This window comes from Hoplias malabaricus, chromosome 3 (assembly GCF_029633855.1).
Source record: "Hoplias malabaricus isolate fHopMal1 chromosome 3, fHopMal1.hap1, whole genome shotgun sequence".
Taxonomy (NCBI): Eukaryota; Metazoa; Chordata; class Actinopteri; order Characiformes; family Erythrinidae; genus Hoplias; species Hoplias malabaricus.
In genome coordinates this window covers 37,558,364-37,580,428 of record NC_089802.1, presented here as the reverse complement: position 1 = coordinate 37,580,428, position 22,065 = coordinate 37,558,364, and the positions used below count along the sequence as shown (strand labels likewise).

Genomic DNA, 22,065 nt, shown 5'->3' with positions numbered 1-22,065 from the left:
GTAGCAGCTCGTTCCAACACAGGGAGTGATGTCTCTCTCTCTCCCTCTCTCCCTCTGTCCACAGCAATTCTGCTCTAGAGATGGAGCTGCGGGAGACACTCCTCTCTCTACATGGCTTCTTAGCTACAGAGATGGAGCACAGTCAGTCGCACTGCAGCTCACACAGATTAAAATGAGCTGCAAATGTGCAAAACATTGTTTGCCTCATTTTGCGTTTAATTGATTCCTTTTTCTGAACACCTGAACTGAGATCACAGAATTGATTGAGACATTCAGCTTCATTCAGTAAACACACGTCTTATGAACGTATGGCACGGCCCCCGAGATGAGATCGTATGCGAAAACGTCACGCGTGGTGTCACACTTAACACGCGGGTTCTACTGTGTAACACACAAGAAAAGAAAATCCACAATCCGTCCTCTTTACCTGGAACGCCCTTGGGTTCTCCGAGACCGCCATTAAACCTGTTATATCCAGAACAAGGAACAGAACCTGCTTTAAATCCAACACGTTTTCACCTCTGTCACTGCAGCGATGGTCTCTGCTCCTCCGAGAGGTGTTACAGTAGACGTGGTGGATCATAGCTGTGAGGATCTGATGGAGTTCAGCCTCATAATCATCAGTGAGGGTCAGGGGCTGGTGTTGGGGGTTAGTTCTGGATCAAACTCACCACTTCAGCTCACCCGAGAGGAACTGGTTGCTGATAATTTTGATCGATAAATCTGACCTCAAACCTGATGGAGGACTTTACTCTGAAACTGTTCTCTGCAGAAACTCTGAAAACATCCACAACAGACACAGCTGTGTAGCAGCAGTACAGAACACTCCAGTTCAGAAGAAGAGTCACCTTTATTAATCCCCTTAAGTAAACTGATTCTCTGCATTTAACTTATCCCTGTCAGTGAACACACACAGACACAGACACACACACACACTAGGGGCAGAGGGCTGCAGCCACCTCGGCCCCCAGTGGAGAGTTTTGGGGGTTATGTGCCTTGATCAGGTGCGCTTCAGCCGGTGACACTCCAGCCACAAGTTCCCCTCTGTCATTAAAGGTGACATTCATGATTTAATAAAAACACACTGTGTATAAATCTCCAAGGGTGTTTCTTCTGCATCTGCTGTTCTCCAGTCGGTTTGCACTGGAATGTGTTTACAAAGCCCTAGTGTCTGTAAATGGGTAAAAAAAAAAAAAAGTGTCTCGGTTTGGTAGAACCCTGTGGGATGGAGGGAGGTTCCCCCAGTTCTCAGCATGGGGTTTTGCCAGAATACTTCCTTGATGCTTGCTACAATACTTTTAAACTGTTAAAATATTAGGGCTTGACGATACGGGCAAAATTTATATCACAATATATTTCCAAATTTCAGTCGATTATGATATAATTCCGATATCGTTAAAACAACACACCAACTGAAAAACTGACACAGTGTGTCCACAGTGAGCTGTTGAGTACAGAGAGGTGTCCACAGAGTTTAGACATCGTGTCTTAGCCCACAGTCTCTGGAATCTGCTGATAGCAGGGAACACTAGAACCATGTTCCCCTTTTTTTTTTTTTTTTTCTTTACCAAAAATCAGCAGTTTTCATTTCTAAAGAAATTACCAACTCAGAACGTTCTCCTCCAGAGGAAGCGAGACTAACTTCTGCTCCGAGATAAAGATGCTGAGCTTAAAGGGAGGATCCACTGTCTTCAGCACTTGTGCAACTCCATCAGCGCGTCAGCAAACATCCACAATCCACTCTCTTTATCTGGAACGCCCTGGGGTTCTCAGAGGCGGTCATTACCCCTGTTATATGCTAACTAAGTATCTTCTTCAAATAAGCCCAAAAACACGGAACGTTATTGTTTGTGTTATCAGCTAAAATTCCAATATCGGACAGACGACAAAAAAACCCACAGATAAATAACACATCGGCCGAGAATATATCGTGCATCACTAACTCATACTGGCATTGAGCACTGTGATAGTGTCATGTGCAGCTGCTCCAGAGCGTATCATTTTTGGTTCTTTATTTTTCTGTAAAGGTTATTCACTGTGTTCTAGGGCTGGACGATACGGCTGAAATTTATATCACAATATAATTCTTAATTTCTGTCGATACTAGTGGTGTAACGCTGCACTCTGGTCACGCTTCGGTTTGATTCAACATTCTGGATTATCTCATGATATTTGAAAGAACAAAGAGCAAATAATTAGCCTTTTGTAAGTGTATGAAGTTAGAGAAGCAGTTCCTAGTATAAATATTTGGACTGGTGTGTACTGATCTGTATTAGTCCATAGGACTCTTGGCATTAGACACGCCGACCTTAGCCTTGTGTGCAGCTGCTTTGTTTGATCCTCCGGGCCGTGAGCAAGGACAAGTCTGTCCACGTGCTGTGGAAATGCCCTGTGTCATTAATGCAGTTAATGGGACGCTCTGAAGCAGCTGCACATGAGTCGGAGGTCCCCCTGCTCAATGCCAGGAGTCGGCCGGAGGGGTGTTTGGTGTTAGAGGCGGGGCTGAGGTGTTTGGGGCGAGTTGGAACAGTTCCACCACGTGAGGAGCTTCAGCAGTGACTCACTCTCTCTCTCTCACACACACACACACACACACACACACACACACACAACCTTGGGCAGTTTTACACAGGGAAATATCTGCAGTGTGTCAGGTGTTTGTGCTCGCGTGTGAGTCCAATTCTTGGTATCTGTGTGTGTGTGGACATCTGTTTGTATGTGTGTGTGTCTGTTTCTGTCTTTCCATATATATGTGTGTGTGTGTCTGTCTGTCTGTGGGTGTTTGTGCATGTAAATGTGTGTGAGAGAATATACGTGTGTGTGTATGAGAAACAAGCCTCAGACCAGGGTCTGAACCAAAATAGTTGGTCTCAGTCCTGGGTCAAACAGAACCAAACAGAACCAAGGTCCAGTGTGTGTTCAGTGTGAAAACACCATTGTGGATGGTTTGGACACATCACTGGAGGCTGAGTGAACGTAAAAGTCAGAACAGGCCGAGAGCAGGTGCTGTAGTCACAGCCATAACTCCGGCAAAGAGCAGAAAAGATGTAAAGACCTTTTAACAGTAAACTCAACACCGTCACCACCCTGGGATCCTTCAGGGAAAACTGCAACGCCATTTTATACCTTCCTCAGTAGTCCTGAGTGTTTAACATTCAGAGTTCACATGAGGGAGGATCACACACACACACAAACACGGTCCTGGGTTTGTGTGTGTTATTGTAGTAAACATAAAGTAAGCTAAAATTTAAACCAATGTTATTCCCACTTCATTACATCGGCTTTATCCCAAACCACACACCAGCTCCGTACACAGGGAATCCAACACTGCATCATTATCAGGAGACAAGGCAAGGCCTTATTTATACAGCACCTTTCTCTCAAAACGACCATTAAAAACGCTTTACAGAACAGTACAGAATTATTACAGTAGAAGATAACAAGTCATTTAAAAGAAAATAAAACAAGACATAAAACAAATTAAAGTATAAAACACAGAAGTGCAATAAAAGACATTTAATAAAAAAAAAAAATATATATATATATATAAATAAAAAAGAGAAGGGAAACAGCAGTAAACTCTTCCAGTTCAACCATTTAAGGTGGAGTAGAAAATGCTAATGAGAAGCTGCTAAATAAGTAAGCACTGTAAAAGTAGATGTATATCATGGTCACAAGTAAAGCCTGACCCACACTCCGGGATAATGTGGTGATTCGTTCCTCCCGAGGCCTCTCGATTTCAGGGTGATCTTAAACGTATGTCTTCCCTGATTATCCTGCAGGGCGGGGAGTCCATAATCCAGTCTTTACTCCTCTGATTCTCCTCTGTGAATGGCGAGTATGTAACATGTTCAGTATTTCCGACTCGGAGTGCTGTAATATGGGGTGGACACTGACTCTGTGTGAAACGCCACTTTAACGTCAGGCCTGAAGGATGATAAACCAGTGAGAGTCGAGCTGGGATTGTTTCACCTCCATCCACTGTGTTTGTTTACATCCCGGCCGTGTCTGACCCGAGCGGAGAGCTGTAACCGGGGCATTGTTCTGATGGAATCGTATCAGTATTTAAAGCTTGTTTAAAATGCTGCCTGCTCTTGCTCTAATATCTTCAGTTGTAATGCCTCTGGCCAGGGGGCGCTAGTGAACAGGGCCTTGGCAATGTGCTGAAATATTTAATACTCAAAAGTGACTCAGTTACAAACATTTTAAAAAGCTGCTGTGAGTGAGCAAGAGCACTGGGAACCAGTTGCTGTCTGTTTCTGACACGGCCAGAGTGCAAGAGAAACTCCTGCCTGCTCTCGGGATGTAGCATTTCAGGAGAAACTTCTGCGAGGTTCTGGTTAGCGGAGCTGTCTATCGGTGTGTGTGATCGGAAAGTGTGTGGTGTGTATTCAGGGCAGATTGTGTAGTGTGGGGACTTTGAAGACTAACAACGATCGAGCACTGACAAATCTGTGAAAAATGTCTTTGTGTGTGGGGTGTCTCAGATTTTCGACATTGGTCAGGACTTTTAAAATTCTTTAGTGTGGGCCAGGCATTAGGCATGTGGCAGCACATGCAGGAGATACTCCGGGACATTCTCATAAATCAAAGCGTACAATGTTACTAATCAATCTATACACACAGAAATGACATACAAAGAATAAAGACAAGTACATAATTACACATCCACGGAAACATACAAACAGTCCTCAGTCCACATTACGATTAGCCCCACCCTTTCCTGTTGCATTTCCAACAGTGAATATGATCAGCTTCAGAAACGCACCTCATCGCTACAACATTATTAACATCTCTCTCTCTCTCTCTCTCGGTCCCTGTTTCCCTCTCTCTCTCTCTCTCTAGGCAAGCTATCCAGTCTGGGAGGACTTTGTGACGAAAGGAACTAAACTCCAATCTCAGCTGAGGTAAGATAACTCCTCCCCTTCTCTTAAACACACACCCTTTAAATCTTGTTTATACATGGTCACCCTCCCCCACGGATGACTCCTCCCATAATGTTCAGTGGAGCCAATCAGACACAAGCTTTTAGTCTGTGGCTGAAACAAACCACCCGCTGAATCCTCCCATAACATCCAGCAGTTACTAAAATGCAGCCGATACAGATTCATCCACACAAACCCCTCTGTGTCTATTGTGTCTGTGTTTGAGTACAGAGCACGAGAGGAAAGAAAAAAGCAACAGAACAAGAGGGAAATAGAGAGAGAGAGAGTTAGAGAGATATTGGACTGATATTGACTCCTAGTTGACAGTTGTGTTTATTTTAGTGTTTATCTCTTGCCCTTTTGTCCCCGAAGAGTAAACAGGATAATGACCCTCCCAAAGGCTCTCGCTCTCTCTCTCTCTCTCTCTCTCTCTCTCTCTCTCTCTCTGTGTGTGTGTGATAAACATCAGACACACTCCACTCACACACTCCATTTACTGCAGCCTGGACGCTGTGATTCAGCAGAGCTCTGTGACACTGATCTGGAGGCTGCACTGAGGTTAACGTTATTGATTCTGGGCGTGCAGCTCTGACATGGGAACTCCTTATATAGGCGTGATGCCCACTGCAGAGGCCAGTGATCAATAAGGAGCTGTAACCAAGAGGTTCCTGACCCCAGCGCCTCAGAATCGAGGACCTGCTGCACACACTCCGGAAGGTCTTTGTTCCGACCAGAGCTTACACTGACCCCAGTGCATATTTATTTCTAAAAACATCTGTAAATATATATATAAATAAACACACAGACACACACACACTGTGACCTCACCGTCAATGCTAAGGACCGCATAATGTAATAATAAATATCAGTAATTATGGTTTCTGAGAGAGACGGCGCTCACTGTCTGGAGCTGTAAAGCGCTGTTCCACTGTGTACAGAGTCTGAGTTCGTCTTCCAGCTCTCTAGTGATGTCATAAACAGAGCGACAGTCAAATCTGTTCTCTCCTAATAACTCTTCATAACTCAGAGGCTGTGAAGGATGTTCTCTGTCTCCAAAAACTCTCCTAGGAACACGATCATCTTCAAAGAACTTCTAAAGATTCACTGTGTTCTGTGTCGTCTGAGCGTTCAGGTGAGGTTCTCCGTCCCTTAAATAAATCTAAGGGAACTGACTGTTAAGGATCTTTATGAGACACGTGACGGTTTTTAAGGCACTACTTAACGGACGTAAGGGTTATGACCATCTCCCTTAACAGAGCCCTTGGGTACCACACTTAATATTTTCCTTAAACAGCTCTTAAACTTAAGGTACGTTTTCACTGTGAGTGTTTTATGCACTCGGGTGCTGGGCTATAATCTTTAGAAGAGACATGCAATGTAATTTGGTGTAACATTTGGGGATGTTTAATTGCCCTGTGGTCTGGGGCAGTTATTAACGTTGCCCCCTGGCTGTAAACTTGTGTATAGCTATGGTATCTCCTGCAGAGTGGTGTGGTGTTGAAAGGCAGCACAGAACACTGATGGAGTTTTTCTGCCCTGTTCAGAACGCCCGCTTTCAGCGCCTGTTCTTTTAAATGATAATGAGCCGCTCGCTGTTCACCCCGATCCAGAGCGCACAGCAGTGAGGAGCAGAAGCTCTGTTTTTTTAGCCGTTTTCACTCTGTTCTCTTTCTTCTCCATTTTTACTCAGTGTTCTTATATCTCCGCACTCGTTGTGTCTGTTTTGCTGAGTTTAACCTTGTCTTTGTGCTATCACATAAACACGGGTCCAGCGCTGAGATTGGACTCAGAATCAGACGAGGGGGCGGGGCCATTCTAAAGTCTCTGCACTTGACGTCAGAAGCGGAGCAGAATCAGAGCGACTCGTTTTATCCGGTGTTTCTGACTCAGGCAGCGCACAGAAAACTGACTGGGGTCTTGTTTCACAGTGTGTGTGTTGGTGGGCTCCAGATTCACACATTAATGTGAACACTCAACAAGTGAACAATATCGTCTGAATGTCCACTTCCACTGCTGCTGGAGTGTGTTCTTGCGTAATGTTGGCCTTTAGTGCAGGAAGGCTGGGTGAGTGTGTAGTGTGGGAGGAGAGATAATGACGGCACCTGAGAGTGTGGATAGAGACTGCAGAGGAGAGGGGGAACGAACACACACCCACACACACATAGACACAAAGATGGACAGACTAAAGGAATGTATCACCAGTGCCAAAGATGCTAAAGCCCTAATGACCTGCATCTGCAAACGGAGTCCTTCATAACATCCACTTCATTCACATTCCACACCAATACTGTATAGTCCTCAGTGTACATCCTTGGTCAACTACACAAGTCTCAGATTATCATTCCCAATACTAATGACACTGCATGCTCCCTACTCTACTGGCCTTTTTATTTTTATTTTTTCCCCACTCCTCCACCAGGTAAATCAGGTTCTGGTTCTGGAAGCGGGTTCTTGTTTAGTGGCTGTTCTCTCGTGGTTCAGAGCGAGTCGAGTAGGGACTAAACCGTGGCGTGTAAACCTTGCAGAGCGCTGATTGTCCAGAGAGAGTCGTCACTCTACGTAACGCAGACGTCCAGCACCAACTCTCCATCTGTAAAATCTCCAGCTGCAGCAGAGATCACGTTTGTTTTTATCCGACTCACGATGGCAGCTCGTAAAATTATGCCGTGGTCTTTTGAAGAGGTTCAAACGCTCCTTGGATCGGTGGCCGACGAAAGAATCCAGCGAGAGCTGGACGCTGCAACAAAGAAGGAACAAACTCTACTGATCTGTCTGAACTGATGACGGAGCTGTGTTCAGCCCCAAACAACAACAACAACAACACGCCAATACACCATGAGTAAACACCGCTTAACGTTACCATTGTTGTGGTTTCCAAAGACCTCCAGCTGCCTACACGTTCGTGCGAGTGTTACAGACGGTTCCTTTAATAAGCAAAGTCATGTCTCAGTTCTGTGTTGAATGAAAGTGTTTATTTCTCTGAATTAGCTCTAATCTGGGTTTGCTGTAAACCCGGACAGTGGCTGGTGGCCGGTGGAAGCCTCAGTGAAGAGATGACGTGTTTAGAGCCGTGTAAAGTGTTTTTTTTTTCTGTGTTCCTCAGGACCACCATCCTCGTCACCAGCTCTTTCCTGGATGCTTTCCAGAAGGTGGCCGACATCGCAACCGGAACCAGAGGTGAGACCCTGTGGAAATCTTCAGTTTCCTGCTCATTTTTCCTGTGCTTCCAGAGAATATCGTGATGAACGCTGGCTGCACATTCCTCTCAACCTTTAGTGCAGTGTTGTTTGTGTGGTATTTATTTATCCGTTGGTGGTAGGCTCTGGACCCACAACGACACTGAACTGGCGAAGCCCCTACAGACAGTGAATGAATGTTTATTACTTGGTATTTGTTTAATATTAGTTTTGTGTTGGCCTGTATTTTAATTTTTATTGTTTGTTTAGTAGAGGTGTAAACGCTAGGGTTGGGCGGTATAACGGTAATATTGTATACTTAGGTGTTTAAAAATGTGGACGGTGTCTCAAAATGAGGACGTGTTTCTGTGTGTGGCGTGTCAAATTTCTAATTTTTGGCTTAAGCACAAGGCCTAATAGTTAATTCATGTGAATATAAGAGAGCCACAGGGAGAGGGCGCTATGGGAGCTCACTGACTGCTGACGTCACACTCTGTAAACAGGTGGTGGATAAATACAAGCCCAGTCTCCCCCCGCAGTGTGAGTTTAGAGCTGAGTTTGGGTTAAAACAGAGAGGAATGAAGCTGAAAACAGACAAAACACTCAGAAGAGCCTTCACTCGACTCTGTGCTCACAGCTATGAGGCTTTATCTCTAAATGTGTGTGATTTTGGTTTCACTGGAAAATCATCTGCTGTGGTGTGGGTTAAACCACAAGTGTCTGTTCTGAACATTGTAGAACCGTCTTATTTCACTTATTTACAACTGTTCTGTTCCTCCAGCAGCAGCCGATGAAATCTGCTCTCTCTCAGAAGAGTGCACTGTCGGGCTGTGCTGAGCCGAACTGCACAGCGCTGAAAACCCTTCACCAGTCAGCTCTCCTTATGAGTCTGGGTCACTGAACCCTGGAGTCTGAGCAAGAGCACTGGTGTTGGAATTGTTTGCCAACAGTGTTGGGAATTCTAGATCACAGGGCTCCGTTACTGTGTATTGTGCTGGTTAGAGATGTCACAAGCACCGATATTTTAGCAGGTCCATACCATAATTCTGAAAACTATATGATTGTTGTTTCCTGCGGTACCGGAGGTTTCACAGATCCCCCAGTCCACACGAGGTCTCCATAAGCCTACACGCTAATCAGCTGAGAAAGCTAAAACAACACCAACACGAGAAATGGCGCCGGCAGAAGCAACAGGTCCGCGGCGACTGGTTGGGGAAAAAAAAAAAAGTTATGCATGAAAATATTTAACGTTTGAGTCCGACGACTAAACCAAACCGCTGCATCACGAGGCCTGAAGAGCCCAGGAGCGACTCTCACACAAAGCAAACCAGCGCTTACCTCGGGCTGCTCCATTCAAAACGAGACCACGTTAGAGTCTTTCTGTCAAAACGTTCCTTAGTGATCCTCAGGTTGTGTAAAGAGTACTGGCAAAAGTGTTACAAAACACACACACAAAAAAAAACTATTAAAACATGATCCCCATGTAGCTCAGGCTCTCAGCGCGCCAGCGACACGCCACTCAAGGCTGCCTTGCTCTACAGCCAATCAGAGTGAAGCGCCCACCTCACATCTGGCATTTAAAGGGTTAGAGCACTAGAGTTAGGAACAACAGGAAACAAAACAAACGAAAAAAAAAAACTTAATTGCACCAAATTTTTTTTTTTCCTCTGAAAAAAGGCTTGGTTTATTTTTTTTGTCGTGGGATCGAAGTTGGTATCGAGAATCGTGGAATTTTACCGGTATTGGTACCGACTTTACATTTCTGGTATCGTGACATCCATAGTCCTGGTGTAGAGTGGATCAGACACAGCCGTGCTGCTGGAGTTTTAAACCCCTCAGTGTTGAGATTGTTCTCCTCTGAGTGTGTTGAGCTGCTGTAATGTTTACCTGGTACAGGTGTCTTTCAGGATCCTGCCATACGCCACAAATGTTATCAGTGATTTTGAATTTGATTTGAAATGCCTCTGTGACGGCGAGTTTTGAGTTTACTGGTCTCTTTCAACTCGGGGATATGAGCCTGGTCTCGTAAGAACAGAAATCTCTGCCTGGAGACTTTGGGCTTTGGTTAGACTCTGCTCTAACATTGTCATGTTCTCTTTGGAGGACCTGTTTCATTTGAAAAATCAACATTGTGTACATCTTAACCATAGTTTCACCGTCATCCCTCTGTGAAATGTTGATTTATAGAGAACCTTAAGGCTTAATTAGAACCAGAATGACTTTCACAGTAAACACCAGCAGTAAACAACAACACTGAGGGTTTACAAACAGGTTTTACACTCGGGGAGAAGTGAAGCGTCCTGTGCCTGCTGAGAATTCACCAGCGCAGCACCTGCTTGCCTGGAAATAAAAAAAACAGAAACACCAGTGTTTAGACTTGCCCAGGACAGGGAGTGTACAGGTGAGGAGAGTTCCAGAGATTTACCTGTTTACCTGCCGCAGGTGAGACACACCTTTAACGTCACGGCACTGAGGAAGACGATTAGGTAACGTTCAGCGCAGTCGTTTCACAACATTACCACATACAGTTACAGTCACGGTTTCACAGGAACCTCGTGGCTATGTTTATCATTTTTAAACGACACAATGAAACCAAACTTCTACATCGAAACAGAACCAAACACCTGAAAACTACCATTTAATGTGGAACAGAGTGTTATTTTAAGGAGGTTAAGCAACAAAATATCCTTGTTGCCTCATTTATGTGGAACATAGAGTTCTAACAAAAGGACAGATGTCAGAAGGTGACCACTGAAGAATTTAAGGTGGAACAGACAGTAGAATGAAAAACAGGGAACAGAATAAGACTTGTACACTATTTAACATGAAACGGCAAGTTAAAGTAAGAGACGCAAACACCAAAACAACTTCAGAGTTAATGTTCCAGTGGGACACTGGAGCTGAGAGAGGGGACAGTGTAGCTGAGAGAGGGGACACTGAAACTGAGAGAGGGGACAGTGAGGGGACAGTGGAGCTGAGTGAGTGGACAGTGGAGCTGAGAGAGTGGACAGTGGAGCTGAGAGAGTGGACAGTGGAGCTGAGAGAGGGGACAGTGAGTGGACAGTGGAGCTGAGAGAGGGGACAGTGGAGCTGAGAGAGGGGAGAGTGAGGGAACAGTGAAGCTGAGAGAGGGGACAGCGAGGGGACAGTGGAGCTGAGAGAGAGGACAGTGAGGGGACAGTGGAGCTGAGAGAGAGGACAGTGAGGGGACAGTGGAGTAGAGAGAGGGGACAGTGAGGGGAGAGACAGGGAGGTGGTTGTAATGTTTTGGCAGGTCTGTAGTAAACTGTAGTGATCCCAGAACTCAACACTGGGGCACAGTTCTGATTCAGTGTTTAATTTTTGATGAGATTAAGGTATTTATTCTCTTTTGAACATTTTACTTGAAACAAGGAGGTGATCTTTGAGGCTGAGAGATGAAAGGGGAGCTGTAAAAGATGTTTTTAATTGTACAGCTCTAATGTCTGTGGTGGACACTTTCGGTTCTCTGTTCCCATCCGAGGGTGGAGAAAGGACCAGATATTCTCTGTTTACGCAACCCTTTAATTATCCTTTCATTTCTTTTTCCCCTCCTCTTTCATCCCTCCTTCCATCCTCCATTCACTGCACTGCTCCGCTCCCTCCACCTCAACTCATCCTCACACTTGAGTTTCTCTTTTGAGTTTCTCCCTTCAGGGAGGCTTCTCTCTCTCTCTCTCTCACTCTGTCTTTCTCTCACTCCCTGTCCTCTTGTCTGTGTCTCTCTCTCTCTCTCTCTCTCCCTGTCTGCCTCTCTCCCTCTGTCTCTGTCTCCCTCTCTCGCTCTCTCTGTCTGTCTGTCTGTCTGCCTGTCTGTCTGTCTGTCTGTCTCTCTCTCTCTCTCTGCTTTTTAAAGAGGCACAGTGGTCAGTGACGAGTGGAGCCCTTTGTTCCTGGTGGTGTTCTCCACCTGTTGTGAAGCGTTGTGTGTGTGTGGACAGATGATCAGTCCTGGGGGGAGGGGGGTAGGAGACTTTAGACCAAATATAGAGACAACTGTCTCTAATCCCCCACCAAGTGTATACACACACACACTGTGGGGGCCATTGAAAAACGCTGCCCTCCTCTGTTCTAACCCCAGAAGTGCAGGAGTGGAGCAGTCAGTAGCCCCAGGGTCTGAGGAAGTAAATGAGTGTTGTTTCTCTAACTGAAGCCTCTGTAAAGTCACACTGAACCGTGCCACTGCGCTGTTAAAGTAACATTCCCTCAGCAGCCAATTTCTCTTTAAAGCAGCAATAGCTGAGACCTGCTCTTATTTCAGAGGGGAATTCACTTTTACAGCGCTGTAAAGAAGTAGGGGGTGGTGTCCTACCCTCCTCTAAAATTACATAGTGCAGTTTCTGCAGTGCTGAACCCGGAGTAAAGACAGAGGCAGTGAATCTGAAGCAGGTGCTTTAAGGTAAAATGTTACAGACCGTATTCCACAAAAGTTGGGACATTAAACAAATTGTGAATAAAAATTGAATGCAAAGATGTGGAGATGGCAAATGTCAGTATTTTATTCGTAATAGAACATAGATGACAGATCAAAAGTTTAATCTGAGTAAATGTAACATTTTAAAGGAAAAATATGTTGATTCAAAATTTCACAGTGTCAAAAAAGTTGGGACAAGTAGCAATAAGTGGCTGGAAAAAGGAAATTGAGCATATAACGAACCACTGGAAGACCAATTAACACTAATTAGGTCAATTGACAACATGATAGGGTATAAAAAGAGCTTCTCAGAGTTTCGGGGTCTCTCTGAAGCCAAGATGGTAAGAGGATCACCAATTCCACCATTGTTGCGCAGAAAGATAGTGCAGCAATACCAGAATGGTGTTACCCAGCATAAAATAGCAAAGACTTTTAAGTTATCATCATCAAACGTGCATAACATCATCAAAAGATTCAGAGAATCTGGAACAATTGCTGTGCGTAAGGGTCAAGGCCGTAAAACTCTACTGGATGCTCGTGATCTCCCAGCCCTTAAACATCACTGCACCTCAAACAGGAATGCCACTGTCAAGGAAATAACAGAATGGGCTCAGGAATATTTCCTGAAAGCATTGTCAGTGAACACAATCCACCGTGCCATCAGCTGTTGCCAGCTGAAACTCTACAGTGCAAATAGGAAGCCATTTCTAAGCAAGCTCCACAAGCTCAGACGTTTGCACTGGGCCAGGGGTCTTTTAAAATGGAGTGTGGCAAAATGAAAGACTGTTCTGTGGTCAGATGAGTCACGATTTGAAGTTCTTTATGGAACACTGGGACGCCATGTCATCCGGACCAGAGAGGACAAGGATAACCCAAGTTGTTATCAACGCTCCGTTCAGAAGCCTGCATCACTGATGGTATGGGGTTGCATGAGTGCTTGTGGCATGGGCAGCTTGCATGTCTGGAAAGGCACCATTAATGCAGAGAACTATGTTCAGGTTCTAGAACAACATATGCTCCCATCTAGACGTCATCTCTTTCAGGGAAGACCCTGCATTTTTCAACAAGATAATGCCAGACCACATTCTGCAGCAATCACAACATCATGGCTACGTAGGAGAAGGATCCGGGTACTGAAATGGCAGCCTGCAGTCCAGATCTTTCACCTATAGAGAACATTTGGCGCTTCATCAAATCAAATCAAATTTATTTGTATAGCGCCTTTTTCTTTTTTGAAATTTTGAAAACATATTTTCCCTTAAAATGATACATTCTCTCAGTTTAAACTTATAAAATATTAGATGTTGGCACCTCCACATCATTACATTCTGTTTTTATTCACCATTTGTTTAGTGTCCCAACTTTTTTGGAATCCAGTTTGTACCTAGTGTTGCTTTAAACAGCAGCTGAATTCACTGCTTTAGCTGCGTGGTGCTGCAGAGCCCTGTGGCTGTGTCACTCTCCATCTGGAGGCTGTCCTGTGGTTGTTGGTGATGTACGATACAGCAGCGGCTGATGTATTCTTTACTGATATGTTATTGTTATCATCGTCTGACGCTGGTCTGATGAGTGTGTGTGCATCTGCACTGACGCCTATAAATACACAGCTCTGACAAACTTCCACTTTATTGTTGGTTTTAAGGGTGAAAACTACTTTAAAATATCAGCACACACACACTGACTCACTCTTTCTGTCTCTCTCTGTCTCTCTCTCTCTCTAGCTCTCGCTCTCCCTCCCGAGATGTACAAACGCTGAAGAAGAGGCTTGTCCTGTGAAAACACACAATAAAAAGAATTAGTTTTGCTTTAATCCAATGTGATTTTAATTTAAAAAAGATTAAATTATCTGTTATTATCAGTATGGGCGACACAAAGGGCTAATTATTGATCATTGTATCGGCTCAAAAAAAAAAAAAATCGGAGCATCCCTAGTTGTGGTGTGGTGCTGTGCTCTGTGTTTGTCTGCAGCTGGAGGCTGGTGTTTGAGTGTGTGTTTGTGTCCGGCTCAAAGCGGCCGATCAGAACAATGCGGCGATTCTCCAGCGGCGCTCCGGGAACTCCCTCGTGACCCGTTCCCCTGGTGCCGGAGGTATCTCTTACATAATGATCTCTGCGCTCCCTTTTATCTCAGTGGAGTCCAGTTCCCAAACGCTCCGTCACAAGATCCTCAGACGCCTCTGAACTCTTATTATTACCGTGTCACTCAGAGCACTGCAGGAACACCCACGGCAGCAAGGAGGGGTTCAGAACCAACAAAATAACAGTGCTGACAAACACAGAAAGGTCTAAACCTGGAACAATATTCTGAGAACCAAAAAATGGGTTTAGAACCCAGTTAAGTGGCGGAGAGACAAGTAAAGGCTTTAAAAACCAAAGGAAAGGATTTGAGTTCCAGCAGATCGCAAATCTTTTGAGAACCAAGATAAAGTTTCAAGAACCAAATTAAAATTGGAAAGTGAAAAATGTTATTTCAATCAAAAAAAAAAAAAAATATTTGGAAAATTGATATAGAGCCAACCAAAACATTTTAAGATATGAGACAAAGTTCTGAGAACCACATGAATATGTTCTGAGGTCAAAGAGCAGGATGGTTTGGGTTAAAAAAAAACTGTTTAGAGCCCTGTACAATTATGCAGAGCCAAACAGAGGCTTTAAAACCAAAGAAAATTATTCAAAATCTGACAAAAATGATGTGAATGTACTGGACTGTAGTGGATTCTGGTGGACTGTAGTGGAGTCTGGTTCCCTAGTTGTGTTGTGGTGCTGTGCTCAGTTCAGTGTGACTTTACAGAGGCTTCAGTTAGAGAAACAATACTCATTTACTTCCTCAGACCCTGGGGATGTTTGAGTGTGTGTTTTTGTCCGGCTCAAAGCGGCCGATCAGAACAATGCAGCGATTCTCCAGCGGCGCTACGGGAACTAGTGGAGTGGATTCTAGTGGAGTCTGGTGGACTGTAGTGGAGTCTGGTGAAATGTAGCGTGTGGAGTCGGATAAAAACAAACGTGATCTCTGCTGCAGCTGGAGTTTTTACAGATGGAGAGTTGGTGCTGGTCGTCTGCGTTGCGTGGCGTAGAGTGATGACTCTCTCTGGACAATCAGTGCTCTGCAAGGTTTAGTCCCTACTTAGATCGCTCTGAACCACGAAAGAACAGCCACTAAACAAGAACCCGCTTCCAGAACCAGAACCTGATTCACTTGGTGGAGGAGGGGAAAAGACCAGTCGAATCCAGTAGGGACCCTGCAGTGGAAAAGCTTCATAAAGCAGGTCGCAGACGTTAGATTAAGTCCAGGACTGTGTTCCACTGTGGAGGAGGGTGATGGAGCCTGTGTGAATGAAGTCTGTGTGGAGTGTCTGGGTTTACGGAGCTCTGAATGTTCCAGGCGACGCATTGGGTTTTGTTTAGTTTAATAAATGTAGTAAACTGTCACGGGACAACGTGATTCTAGAGGAAAACTCAGTCTCAGTTCTCCAGAGTGTGGAGGAGAAAGTGAGTTCAGAGGTGTGTGTGAGTGAAGAAGGTGTCGGAGTTGGTGTTGGCCGGACCCTGAGGAGAGTCCTGTTGATTTTTCCAGACAAAATCGGAGCTGCAGAGCGTTTAAGAACCGAGCTCATTAACAGAGGTCAGCAGAGAGCTGCGGCCTGAAGGTCTGAGTGGATGTAGAGCCATGGACTAACGATCTCAGTAGTGAGCTCTCAGGTTTCTCCCTGGAGAGTTAGACGCTCCTCTGGAGGGAGATAAAGGAGATGTCCCCCGTGCCCTGCTCGTCCCGTGCTGAGGCCTGTGGCTGAGAGAGATCTCCTCGTGACGGGAACTGGGCACTAACTCGGCACAGACACATCCTCTTTCTGTAGTGACTCACTTCCAGGAGTGGGGTGGGTGGGTGGGTGTGTGTGTGTATCTGAGAGTGGTCTACCACAGACTGAGTGCTAAAGACAGAGTTCCCTCAGTAAATGGAGGGTGGTGATGTGTCTGGGCACGGCGGGTCTCCTGTGTCCATGCTTTGGATGGAACATTGGACAGTTCTGGGCCGTTATAGAGCTGGGAATTTAATCCAAAATGAATAGTGATGGAGTTCCTCTGGGGTGTGGAAGAGTGGAATGGTGTTCTCAGTAGAGTGTCTCTCTCAGTGCTGCATGCCGAGCCTCTCCTGAGCGTTTGGAGTTATAAATATGACTGAGTGGTGAAGTCAACTGTGGGCGGCTAATGGTCACTGCCTTGATGAAGCTGGAAATGTCTGAGCAGAGATGCAGGGAGAGAGAGGGTGGAGAAAAGAGGGAACAGGGTTGAGTGAGAGAGAGGAACAGAGAGAACAGAAGCAAAAGATTGTAGAGAGAGAGATGTACAAACAGAGAGATGGGGAGAGAGGGAGGCAGAGAGAGGGAGTGAGAGAACAGGGTGAGAATGAAAAGAGAGAGAGACAGAACAGAGAGAGAGATACAGATTTGTCCACCAAACTTTTACATCAGCAATGAACACGAGGCTGAGCACCATCAGATCCTCACAGCTATGTTCCACTGTGTCAGGAGAGTGGAGCGTGTCCCTGCGGTAAGGAGAAACACTCCTGATAAACTCAGTCTGTCCCGATGTGGTGTAGTTAGTGTGTCACAGATAACCCCCCCCCCGCCCTGCCTCCTTCCCCCGGGGGTCCGCTGACCGCTCTCACGCACTCAATCAACCGAAGCGTGCGGCCCAACCCTCTGCGCCGCCCGAGTCACAGCGGCTTTACTCTGGGCGTGTGGGCAACACTGTGAGCGGAAACACCCCTCAGCCCCCGCAGATACAGAGGCTCTTTGTGATACGAAGGGGGGAGGCTTAATGGAGTAGATCAGACCCAGGGGGAGAAGCTCGGTCAGAGCCTTTGTTGTGTCTGATCACAGACGGTTCTGTGTCTGAGTCTCAGTGGGAGGTCTGGGTTAAAACACCCCACTCCTCCGGTTCTCCGTTCCACCTTAAATGGAACCTGGTTGGGGACACGTATGCAGTGGTTCTCAATTGTTTTAGACCAAGTACCACCTGTACCTTACCACAGAAACATAAGCGCCACCTGGTTCCTCCTCTGCTCCGAGGGCAGGTGGGGGGCATAAGACAAATTCTGGCTTGAATTTTGTACTTTTTGTACTTTTTTAAATTTTTTTATTTTATTTATTTATTTTTTTACTTGAAATTTGCTTTACACATAATTATTCAAAAATAATTACTAAAATTATCGATAGAATACAAATAGCTATAGGTTTAACCTGACTGTTTTAAACACAGTTATACACAGTTTTTTTTAAACATTTTATGGTAAATAATAGTTTTGAAAAAATAGGAACAAGAAGGATTCAGTTTAATATCAGTTTTGATTTGAACAGGCTACAGGTGAAAACAGCGTGGCGCTGGGAGCAGGTCACAGCGGCTCTTGGCGCTTGTAGCAGTAGGTGATGGAGGTGTGGCGCTGTATTAAACTGTGTTTAGGACTCTAATGATGTGAAGAACGGCCATGTTATTTTCCTTCAGCTGAGTGTTTTCTTCTGTTTTGTCTTCGCGTTTACAGAGATCTCACTTGTTTCTCTCTGTTTTTGCCTCTGGATTTAGTTCCTCTGGGCTCTGGAGTATTTCTCAGTGTGGTCTCGGCTTTTCTCATTTCTGCTTTGCTCTTTTAATAATAAACTACAAACTGCTCACGTCTGTCTCTAACCTTGTCTTACATCCAGTAAACAACAGTAACTGGGCGTTTTTGACACGGATTTCTCAAAAAAGGGGGGTTTGAGTTCCATCCCTGGAAACAAAGCAGAGGAATGCTGCCCTCCCGCTGCCCTACAGAAGCGACTGTATCTTTTAAGGTGGAGCGGTGTGTGTGAGTAAGAAGCGACTGTATCTTTTAAGGTGGAGCGGTGTGTGTGAGTAAGAAGCGACTGTATCTTTTAAGGTGGAGTGGTGTGTGTGAGTAAGAAGCGACTGTATCTTTTAAGGTGGAGCGGTGTGTGTGAGTAAGAAGCGACTATCTTTTAAGGTGGAGCGGTGTGTGTGAGTAAGAAGCGACTATCTTTTAAGGTGGAGCGGTGTGTGTGAGTAAGAAGCAACTGTATCTTTTAAGGTGGAGCGGTGTGTGTGAGTAAGAAGCAACTGTATCTTTTAAGGTGGAGCTGTGTGTGTGAGTAAGAAGCAACTGTATCTTTTAAGGTGGAGCGGTGTGTGTGTGAGTAAGAAGCAACTGTATCTTTTAAGGTGGATCTGTGTGTGTGAGTAAGAAGCAACTGTATCTTTTAAGGTGGAGCGGTGTGTGTGAGTAAGAAGCGACTATCTTTTAAGGTGTAGCGGTGTGTGTGAGTAAGAAGCAACTGTATCTTTTAAGGTGGAGCGTGTGTGTGAGTAAGAAGCAACTATCTTTTAAGGTGGATCTGTGTGTGAGTAAGAAGCAACTGTATCTTTTAAGGTGGGTCGGTGTGTGAGTAAGAAGCGACTATCTTTTAAGGTGGAGCGGTGTGTGTGTGAGTAAGAACATGTATGGAGCAGTAATAAAGCAACATCCTCATCTCGGTTGGGATTTTCTGCTGTGAGCAGAGGGACAGAAAGCCTAGCAAACTGGACCGAGACGAAATGAGAGAGAGAAGAAAAGAAAGTGAAAGAAGGAACTGATGTTCCTCTAAGGGCTGGAGTGAAGTGCAGGAGAGACACTCCCTCCATAATCTTTACATCACAACCTGTTTTAACCTGCATTAATACACTCTCTCTCTCTCTCTCTCTCTCTGTGTTTATTACAGTAGAGTTGTGAGTCGCTGTAGCACTGTACTCTACAGGTGAATAATCTCAGATTAGAGCCATAGCCTTTATTCTGGAACTGATCAAGTCCAGATTATTCCACACCATCAATGCCTGTGTGTGTGTGTGGGAGAGAGAGACGGATGTGTCTCTGCTCGCCCAAATTCCTGCCTGAATCATAGAATCTCTCGCAGAGCTGTCCGTGACTCGCCCAGGGCCAGGCTCCTGAGGCCCGGGGTCCCGTTAGAGACGGGGTTTGAGACATCACCGACTCCATTTCTCAGGGAGCTGTGGAAAAGGGACCAGATAAAGCGAGCAGAGCCGAGCCGATCCCATGCAGTGGAACAGTGCCATTACATGAGCAAAGTCAGAGACCACACGTAATTTTACTTTCCTCCAAAACATTAGGAACAGGCTCCACACAGATCCCCCACACTTCCATATTCCACCATTCTCACTGAGATACAGTGTTTCTGATTTAAACTGCTGTAAATCGCACTCAGATGTGTGTGTGTGCTGAATAATCCAGTGAAAGACCCTCTCTCGTTTCCAGAGTTGTATTTCCCAGAGTCAGTGGGTAAAGCTGATCTCACTCTGACTGAGACGTGCACCGAGGGTCAACTATTTTTAAATAATGAGGGATTGCTTTAAAGGATACAGCTGCAGGATGTAATGCACTTTTCCAGCACTGTCCTGATATCTAAGGGGAGAGGGCGATGGAAGGGGGCTGGTTTCCTACCCTCCTCCAGATGTTCCATAGTGCAGAGCTGAATCTGGAGCAGCAATGACAGGCTCTGTTCTCCCTGTTACAGCTCAGTGGAGCGTCACAATGATTTTGAAGCTGTAGTTTTAAGGTAGAAATACTACCTAGTGTTACTTTAAAGCTCCATGCTGGCAAATGAACTGTTTGTAGAATCAGTGTATCAGAGAACCCTAGTGTATGCAGGTGGATCACTCGTGGAGGTGGAGGGTGTGTGTGGCTAAGATGGTGTTAATCCGTGTTTTGTCTTTGTTTTGTTTCTTTTCTCAGGAGCCACTAAAGAGATCGGATCGGCTCTGACTCGGATGTGTATGAGACACAGGAGCATCGAGGGCAAACTCAAACTCTTCACCACGTAAGGATCCTTCCTTCTTTCTCACACTTCTCTGATCAGGATTAACTCCTAAAACCACAGAGAGGCGCTGGTGCATTTCATTTGAGACATAAACCACTCTAATAGCAAGGGTGGGCCTCCTGACTGAAATCCTGTGACCTTTCAGCCCTCAGACAGCTCTGCAGTAAACACTGACCTGCTTCTGTAACCGTTATAACAAGGACTCAGGAAATGCTCTGAAATCTGTTTCTTTTTCCTGGTGTTTCCGAGACTGCAGGCTGATTATTTGACTTGATTTAAAACACAAATTTGGAAATAATGAAATGATCTCTCCAAAGAAAAAGACGCTTTCACTGGGTTAAATTTCTAAGATTATAAGAAAGTCTTTCCAAATAGTGTTTCCAAAACTATCAACTCACCCATCCAGATTATTGAATTGAGGTGTTCCAGTCACTTCCATGGTCACAGGTGAATAAAACCCATCCCCTAGGAACTCAGGCTGCTTCTACAAGCATTTGTAAAGGTATGGGTCGCTCTCAGGATCTTAGTGAATCCCAGAGTGGTACTGTGAGAGGACGCCACCTGTGCAACACGTCCAGTCGTGACATTTCCACGCTACTAAATGTTGTACAATCAACTGTGAGTGGTGTTATAACAAAGTGGAAGTGACTGGGAACAACAGCAACTCAGCCACAAAGTGGTAGGCCATGTAATATGACAGAGGGGTCAGCAGATGCTGAGGGGCATAGTGCGCAGAGGTCATCAACTTTCAGAAAAGTTAGTCGCTACAGACCATCGAGCTTTATGCAGTCTTCAGATTTGTTCAAGATCAGCTTGTAGAGAGCTTCATTTTGGACAAATTCAAGCTCCCAACCTGGGGTAACGGTTTGGGGATGGCCCCTTCCTGTTTCAGCGTGACTGTGCACCAGTGCACAAAGCAATTTCCATAAAGACATGGCTGAGCGAGTTTGGTGTGGTAGAACTTCATTGACCCTGCACAGAGTCCTGGTCTCCACCCAATAGAACACCTTTGGGATGAATTAGAGCGGAGACTGTGAGCCAGGACTTGTCCAACATCAGTGTCTGACCCCACTAATGCGCTTCTGGAAGAGTGGCCTATGTTCACACTCCTAAACCTTGTGGAAAGACTTCACAGAAGAGCTGAAGCTGTTATAGCTGCAGAGGGAGGGCTGACATCGCATTAAACCCTATGGATTAGGAATGGGATGTCACTCAACGTCATAAGTGTGCGACGGCAGACGAGTGAATACTTTTGGAAACTAGATAAATGGGTAAATAAACTAGAGTGGGTGGAGCTTGGTTTCACACACTGATTCATCAACTGCGCTCAGATCTGCATTTGTTTCCAACCTCGAATCAGACGAAGCATTCATACGTCCCTCAGCGCGGTCAGGTCTGATCCTTCTTCGGCAGATCTGGTGATTAACGGTCAGTGTGTTCTCTGGACCAACAGGATCAGGCCCTTCCGAAACGTTCATTAGATAACACACTAATCTCATACTCACAGGTGTATCAGGAAGACATGAGCTGGACAGGTACAGACCGTGGAAATGTCCAGCAGGGGTCAGTGCACCTTAAATATCTGTTACATTCCCTTCTGCAGAGTGGAGGGTGATAATCTAACCTTAGGATAACTTTCTTTATTGTTTTCTCTTTCTGTGTGTGTGTGT

At 45.3% G+C, this 22,065-nt stretch overlaps 1 protein-coding gene across 3 annotated transcripts in view; it reads left to right on the top strand.

Moving 5' to 3' along the window:
* Positions 1 to 22,065, top strand: part of mtss1 (MTSS I-BAR domain containing 1) — a 52,951-nt gene that overhangs the window by 8,134 nt on the left and 22,752 nt on the right. For all 3 annotated transcript variants that reach the window (XM_066663359.1, XM_066663361.1, XM_066663360.1), the window contains exons 2-4: positions 4,846 to 4,907; positions 8,029 to 8,102; positions 20,311 to 20,395. In XM_066663359.1, the coding sequence (XP_066519456.1) occupies positions 4,846 to 4,907; positions 8,029 to 8,102; positions 20,311 to 20,395 (221 nt within the window). The remainder of the gene's footprint in view (positions 1 to 4,845; positions 4,908 to 8,028; positions 8,103 to 20,310; positions 20,396 to 22,065) is intronic.